At 48.7% G+C, this 7,627-nt stretch overlaps 1 protein-coding gene across 1 annotated transcript; it reads left to right on the top strand.

The window, feature by feature from the left end:
* The first annotated feature begins 2,855 nt into the window (after window positions 1-2,855).
* On the top strand, window positions 2,856-6,552 carry LOC115274557. The gene is made up of 4 exons (XM_029917965.1): window positions 2,856-3,221; window positions 3,329-3,473; window positions 5,412-5,640; window positions 6,516-6,552. The coding sequence occupies exons 1-4, from the start codon at window positions 3,018-3,020 to the stop codon at window positions 6,550-6,552; spliced, it is 615 nt and encodes a 204-aa protein (XP_029773825.1). The 5' UTR covers window positions 2,856-3,017.
* Window positions 6,553-7,627: the final 1,075 nt, after the last annotated feature.

The raw sequence follows: 7,627 nt of genomic DNA, 5'->3' as shown, positions 1-7,627 counted from the left end.
GCAGAATTGATCAAGGAAGCCTCACTTCAATGCAGATCTGCAAAGTCCTTGTCAACTCCATGGGGGGTTCCAAAGCCAAGATTGCTGGTTAAATCAGCTCCATGTTGGGCAGAGATGGCCCTGGTGCCCCTCCATACTCAGTCATTGACCTGGGGCCACACAGGAAGTGCGTGGCATTGGCTTGAAAGTTGAGACAGATCCTCAAGATGTCGCAGCCGGAGGCTGTCAGCTTGCCGTGTTCTTCACAGGAGAATAGCAGGTTCTCGAAGCTGTGCCCTCCAGGACTGTCACAGGGTGCCCCGTGTCTGGCCTGGCTGCGCCCAAGGAAGTCAAATTTGAGGTGACAAATCCCATTTCTGCCCAGAGGCAGCATCAAGTTTGACCGAAGGAGTCAGAAGAGCCATTGAGAGATTAGGTTCAATTCAGAAATTGAGTTTCATTTTTAGAAAAACATTTTGTCTCACACACAGAATATTTTCATATAGTAAAATTAGAAATTGCACATATGCACAAAGAAGACAAAAATCAATCATAATTCTTCCACCGTCGATGAGGATGATATTAGTAAGATAATAAGAGCTACCGTTTATGGAATGGCGATTGTGTGCCAAGCTCTGTGGTCAACCATTAGTATTCATAATCTCATTTAACCCCAGCTCTGCTGCTTGAGTGTTACTTAGCCCCTGTATGCCTTAGTCTTCTCATCCGCCTAATGGGGAGATACAGTAGTATCTGTCGCTTGGGGTTCTGTGGATTCACTTCATTAAATGTGAAGTACTCGGAACATTGCCTGGCTCAAGTGAATGCTCAAAGGGGCGCCTGGCTGGTTTAGTTGGTGGAGCATGTGGCTCTTGATCTGGGGATTGTGAGTTGGAGCCCCACGTTGGGTATTGAGATTGCTTAAAAATAAAATCTTTTTTTTTTTTTAATGTTCGTTATTGAGACAGAGAGAAGCCGAGCACGAGTAGGGGAGGGGCAGAGAGAGAGGCAGACATAGAATCTGACGCAACTCCAGGCTCTGAACTGTTTGCACAGAGCCTGATGCGGAGCTCGAACTGTGAGATCATGACCTGAGCCGAAGTCGGATGCTTAGCCAACTGAGCCACCCAGGTGCCCCAGAAATGAAATCTTTAAAATAAATAGATGAACGAATAAACAAATGCTCAATAAATATTATTATTTTCATTTTTAAAGCCCCCATTCCTTTATCTACAATTGTGAAAAACAACAGTTTCCCAAAAATTTGGCACCAAAACTCATTTGGGAGCAAACCCTGACCTGATCTGAGGTTATTTATAATCTTGTCCCTTTTCATGCAAATCCGTATTCATATGTTTCATACCAATATGTTTGATTCCAGGATGCTGCCAAATATATGGAACATAGGCCACGTGACTCTTCTAAAATCTAGTAATATCTAAATTTCGAAACACTGATTTCTGATAAGAGGTCATGGACTTGTGCTATCAATCTTCATGACAACTCGGTGAGATGGGTACTTTCAGCATCCGCATTTATTGATGAGGAAGTTGAGGCTCAGACTCGTTCTCTGCTTCCCCAGGGCCGTCCAGGAGGTAAAAGAGTGAGCGAGGTTTTGAACCCAGGCAGACTGATCCTAGGGCTTCAGTTTTGGAGGAAAAAAAAAACTTTAAAAATGGTTTCCTTTACAACAGAACTTTCCAGAGGCTTTTGTCTGCTCATATGCACTGTAAGTCTTCACAAAAGGGGCTCTAGAATGCAGCTGTTCTCCAGACTCATGGACTTTGAATGTCAAGGTCATTTTTTCATTGAGGTGCTAACCCTGAAAATCAGGGAAGCTGCTCGTAGGAGGTAAGGAACCCTGGGTAGACCAGGAGCATGAAGGGGCCAAGTACACACAGGCAGGTGGGGAGGTCCTTGATAACTCCCTCTCGGGAATCAATTGACTTTGTGTGACCTTGAAAAAAAAAATCCCACCCCTTGACTTCTAAAACAGATGGCAAACCCGTCTTCCAGATTCCTTAGCTAGTCAGCAACATTTTCTCTACCGTCTTAAGAGGGGAAGGAGGCGCGTGCATTTGAAGACATTCAAAAGAACTTCCAGGGGGTGTGGCTGCTGTTAGTTTCCTGGACATCCTTTGGAACCTCAGGCTGGGCTGGCTGAGCTGTGGCGGGAAAGCAGGCAGGAAAAATCCTGAATGTCCCTTGAGCTTTGCGTATTGGGTCCCAGATCACCTTCAGACCCTTAAGTAATTGAACTTGTCAACATTTCTTCTCTCTCCATCCTAACAGCCTCTTGGAGACTATCTCAGCAAGGACCAGGCTTGCTGGATCAAATTTATTTATTTCATACACTTAAAAGGAATGTAAAATTCAATTTTACATTTTTTGTAAGTTTTATTTTGAAGTTTTATTTTCTAGTTCTTGAGATAGGAAAAGCTGACCCGAGGGAAACAAAAATCAAGCAGAATAAAAATATCCAGGAAAAGTGAGTCTGTCTCTCTCTCTCTCTCTCTCTCTCTCATCTGCTTCTCCCTGCCTCCTGTCCCCATTCTGGCCACCATCGATGGGGTTCGGGTTTTGCAATTCCCCTTCTAGGTAAACCTTAGATGTATATAAGCATATATTATTGTATCTGTTGAGATGCTTTTGGCTCTAAGTACAAAGCAGTATCCAACTGGGGTGCTTGGGTGGCTCAGTGGGTTAAGCATTTGTCTTCGGCTCAGGTCATGATCTCACAGTAGGTGGGATTGAGCCCCCCATCGGGCTCTGTGCTGACAGCTCAGAGCCTGGAGCCTGCTTCAGATTGTGTCTCCCTCTCTCTCTGACCCTCCCTTGCTCTCTCTCTCACTCTCTCTCAAAAATAAACAAACATTTAAAAAATTTAAAAAACAGAAGCAAACCCCCAAAAACCAATATCTAACCTACAAATGTATGACTTTTCATAGAACAGTTTCAGTGTTGATTCATTTGGGAAAGTAATGGTATCATAAAGATCCAGATTCTTTCTCTCCCTTTCCTCCATCCTCCTTAGCAGCATGACCTCTGTCTCTGCACCTTTGTGTCTCAACATCAGGCGAATCAGTATGTGGGTTCTAAGTGTCCAGAGAGCCACTGCCATGCCAGGGCAGCAGGCCGTACCGTCCCGGGGCCTCGAAGAGACGGACAGCTTTGCCATCATACCCACTAAACCCGACGGAATGGATTTGCCAGCTCAGCTTACCTTTAGCTGCTCCCTCCAGGTGCCCACGGCTCCCCGATGCCACCTGATGCTGAGGTTGGGAATGGGGAGGGGAGTTGGAGAGACGGTGGTCTTGATGGTTGCAGTGACAACACCTTCCCTTCACAGACGTCCCAGAATCACGCCGTGACCACATGGAGAGGGCCGTCCAGCCGCAGGGCCCTGAACTCTTGCTTCATTCACTTCACGGTAGATCCACCTCTGGGTTTACAGGGAAGCCAGGCAGGGCTGGTCGGTGGACTGGATGTGACAAGTGAGTGAAAGAGAAAAATTGAGAGTGACTCTTAACGAGCTTTGGGATTGAGCAACCAGGCGCTTAGTAAGGGAGAACAGGTTTTGGAGATTCAGGAATCGAAAGTTCAATTCTGACCGTGTTAAAGTGGAGATTTCTATTAGGCATCAATAAGTAACAGGTGGGTACACGAAGCAGGCATTTATGATCTCCAGACTTTTTGATAAGTAAATCATACATTTGTAGGTTGGTTGTTTTTGTTGGTTGGTTGGTTGGTTGGTTGGTAGGTACAGACAAAAATGTTCTTTTTTTAAGATCTATTTATTTTTGAGAAAGAGAGCAAAAGCAGGGAAGGGGCGGAGAGGGGAGAGACAGAAGATCCGAAGCAGGCTCTGCACTGACAGCAGCGAGCTGGATGTGGGGCTCCAACTCATGAGCCATGTGATCATGACTTGAGCCAAAGTCAGATGCTCAACTGACTGAGCCACCCAGGTGCCCCCGCCGAAAACATTCCCAACAAATATCATATACGCGCATACATGTATGTGTGTGTATATATTATATATAAGTGCACATCTATCTATGTATCTTATCTTAGTTAAAGTTTACCTGGAAGGTGACATATGAAACTAGCAATGACGCACACATTCTGCGGATGGGGGACTGGGTGCAGTGGAATAGGGGAGGAAGAGAGACAGAGAGGCTTACTTTTGGGGGATCCTTTTATTCTGCTTGTGCAAGGAAGTGGGGGCGCTGATGTAACTCGCCGAAGGCCACGCACGGGGGTGGCAGGGCCACATGAGTCCAAGCCGGTTCTGTTCTCACGGACTCACTCCTCATGGGAAGGGAACTGGGCCCCTCTGGGATAAACGCTTGTCCTCTGCCCCCCACCCCTGGGCCTGCCCCCTCTGCGAGCCTCACTGTGGCCTCTCCTGCAGCTGAGTGTCGGGGCTGAGAAAGGCTGTGTGCGCTCTCCTCTGTTATGGAAACCACAAATCCTGTGGCTACAGCTGCAAGTAAAAATAGTCCTGGAAGGCCCCAGAACACACACCTGCTCCCGACGGACGAATGTCCCTTTCTTTACCTAAGGATTAGAGCTGTTTGGGATTCCAGCTGAAGAGGCCTGGGTTCTAACCCTGGTACTACTACTGCCGACGAAGCTGTGTGTTCTTGGGCAAGCTACTTACCTTCTCTGTGCCTCAGTTTCCTCATCTGCAATGTGACATTTTTACAGATCTCACAGGATTGAGGCACTTGCTTGCATGGCTCATCAGCTAAGCGTCCAAGTCTTGATTTTGGGCCCAGACCATGATCTCATGGTTCATTAGATCGAGCCCCGCATTGGGCTCTGTGCTGACAGCGTGTAGCCTACTTGGGATTCTCTTTTTCTTTCTCTCTCTACCTCTCTTTGTTCTCTTAAAATAAGTAAACATTTTTTAAGAAAATCTCACAGTACTGTGAGGGCTCAAAGAGCAGTTGTAAATTGCTTGTTTCTCTGTCTACGTGGCTCACCGTTAGTCTGCCAGCATTCTTCCTGCTTCTCACACTCCCTCCCCCACAGGACCTTAGCACATGCTCTTCCCTCTACTAGAATGCTGTTCCCTCCCCTCTTTGTCTAACTAGTGGCTATCGGTCCTTCAGATGCTCCCACCTTTGTGAGGGCAGGATCGCTTTTGCTCTCCACTGTGGTCCGGACACCCGGCGCACACACATGTTCGCCATACAGTTAGGGTTCATTAAATATGCATTCAGGGAGTGAGGGAAGGACTAAGTGGACGAAGGAGGTAAGTGATCAGTTCGTGCTAAGTCATTCAGCAAGTGGTCTGTAAATAAGGATGATGCTCGATGTGTCATCGAGAGGGTTAGAAGTGCTAAGCGTGTAGTGTCTGCAGTGAAGCCTGGAGGGCCCCTAAGGACTAGAAGCACTATTGTACATGATCACGGTTCTATTGCCTGCAGGTGTTCTCGCGGCTTCCTGCTGGGACCAGGCTCTGGCGGACGCTCCTTCCAGGCCCTGCCGAGCCCCACCAGACAGCCGACAGCCGACAGCCGGGTCCTGCGCTCACACAGGCAGCCTCAGCCTCTCCCCGGAGGCCAGACTCGGTCCTGTCCCCAGGAAGCGAATTCCTGGCTTCCGGCACAGCTTCTTCAACTTGGCTTCCGTCTCTTTGTGGATTTCCTCCTCCAGGTACAGAGCATCATGGACACATGGTGTGGGGTCGGCCCGGTCCATGGTGGCCTCTCTCTTTGAACCAGGTGTGGACGGCCTGGGCAGTCATGCTTACAACGAAAGAGGTGACTGGAGAGAGGCGGGGACCTGACTAAAATGGCCAAGTAGATCCCTTCTCCTGAGATTTTGGGGTTATGATCTAGTGACTGTTGCTTACATGATGGCTCGCTCAGGTGCTGTGAGGCAGCCATATTTGGTCATGGGCTTGGGGAAGGAGAGAGAGAGAGAAAGAGAAGCAGAGAGCAGGGGTGAAGGAGTCTGTGGGCAGAATGATAAAGGAACACAGAACACGGATGCCACGAGTCCAGGTGACTTTTCCGATGCGAGTTCCAGAAACGTCTGAAGCCGCTGCACTCCCTGCCTTTGTACTTGGCATGATAACAGGGCTCCTCACATAGGGACAGCTGGGTGGTACCTCGGACACCTACGGTCTTTGCTTTTCAGGCACCCTGGCTCCCGGGTTTGGGGCCTGGCCAGGGGGCTGGAGCCCTCCCCGAGGGCCGTCTCTGGGCCTGAGATGCGCCCTGGGAATCCCCACGCCTGTGGCCCATCAGCCTGGTTAACGGCAGAGGCCGGACCGGCAGGAGAGACTGCAGTGTCTCCTCAGATGGCCTCCCAAGGCACCTTGCCAGGCCCTGTTTGCCTCTGGAGCCCGGCCCCGCTCACACAGGCTGCTCTGTGAGGCCGTGGGCAGGAGGCCTCTCCTGCCAGCAGTGTTCGGTTACCCCAGTGACATTCAATTGTTCCTAAGAGAAGAGGCCTGCTTCTGGCAGCTCCCAGACCTGGATTCCAGGAAGTGCTGCCTGACTCCTTTCCTGTTTGTTTCCAATCAGCCAGTCGGCCTGTATCACTTTCCACTGGATTGCGTAAGGCCGCCGGCTGCTAGCACCGTCTCTCTCACTGCTGCTGCTGCTGCTGTCTCCGTCCCGCGCGGGGCTCACCCCGGCCTGGGAGGAAGACACGGGGCACATCAGCGGGAGTTTGGTGCTGCCCAGATAGACCCGAATACCAGCTTGGCCCTGCCGAGTTTTCAGTGTCCAGGGATGGGTGACTTACCCTAGAATGAGGATCCGAGAGTCTCAGCCCAGAAGAGAGATCCCTAGGGTGACATTTCAGCCTTGTGGGAAGGACCCATGGCCATGCGGACACTGGCGCAGCCTCTCTACCTTCTGCGGAGTAGTTTGCAGGGGCTGAGTCAAACAAGGCTGGACCCGCAGCTCTGGAAGCATCTGCTGGAGCTCAAATCCTGGCTCTGCTATTTACTGGCTGTGTGACTTTGGGAAAAGCACTGAACCCCTCTGTGCCCGGTTTCTCCATCTGTACTATAGAGATAATAATAAAACCTACTTTATTAGACTGTAATAAGATATGAATCATTTAAAAAATTTTTAATGTTTATTTTTGAGTGAGCGAGAGAGAGAGAATGAGCAGGGGAAGGGACAGAGAAAGCCAGGGACATAGAATCCAAAGCAGGCTCCAGGCTCTGAGCTGTCAGCACAGAGCCCGATACGGGGCTCAAACTCATGAACAGTGAGACCATGACCTGAGCAGAAGTCGGACATTCAACTGACTGAGCCACCCAGGGGCCCCTAAGATTTGAATCATTCAGTACAAATAAAGAGTTCAGTACAATGCCTGGTACATAATAAAAGCTCAGTAAGTACAAGCAATTATTATTATTATAATGACTATTATTATTAATTTTCAAAAGAGAAAGGTCATATTTATGCCCAAGAAGATTTGGATAGTAGTATTCATTGCTGCATGACTTTTAACAGTGACAGATTGAGAACCATCTAGATATCTCTCAGTAGGAAATGGTTAAACCAATTAGGGCATATCCACACTATAGAATCCTGTGCAGGAGTTAAAAGAGTGTGGCAGAGCTGTGTGGCCTGATATGGAAAACTTCCAAAACATAGTGTGCAGCCAAAAAAAAAAAAAA

The sequence above is a fragment of the Suricata suricatta genome, chromosome 12, assembly GCF_006229205.1.
Source record: "Suricata suricatta isolate VVHF042 chromosome 12, meerkat_22Aug2017_6uvM2_HiC, whole genome shotgun sequence".
Taxonomy (NCBI): Eukaryota; Metazoa; Chordata; class Mammalia; order Carnivora; family Herpestidae; genus Suricata; species Suricata suricatta.
Note: the sequence above shows the minus strand (reverse complement) of the source record. Positions and strands in the feature narration are given on the sequence as shown.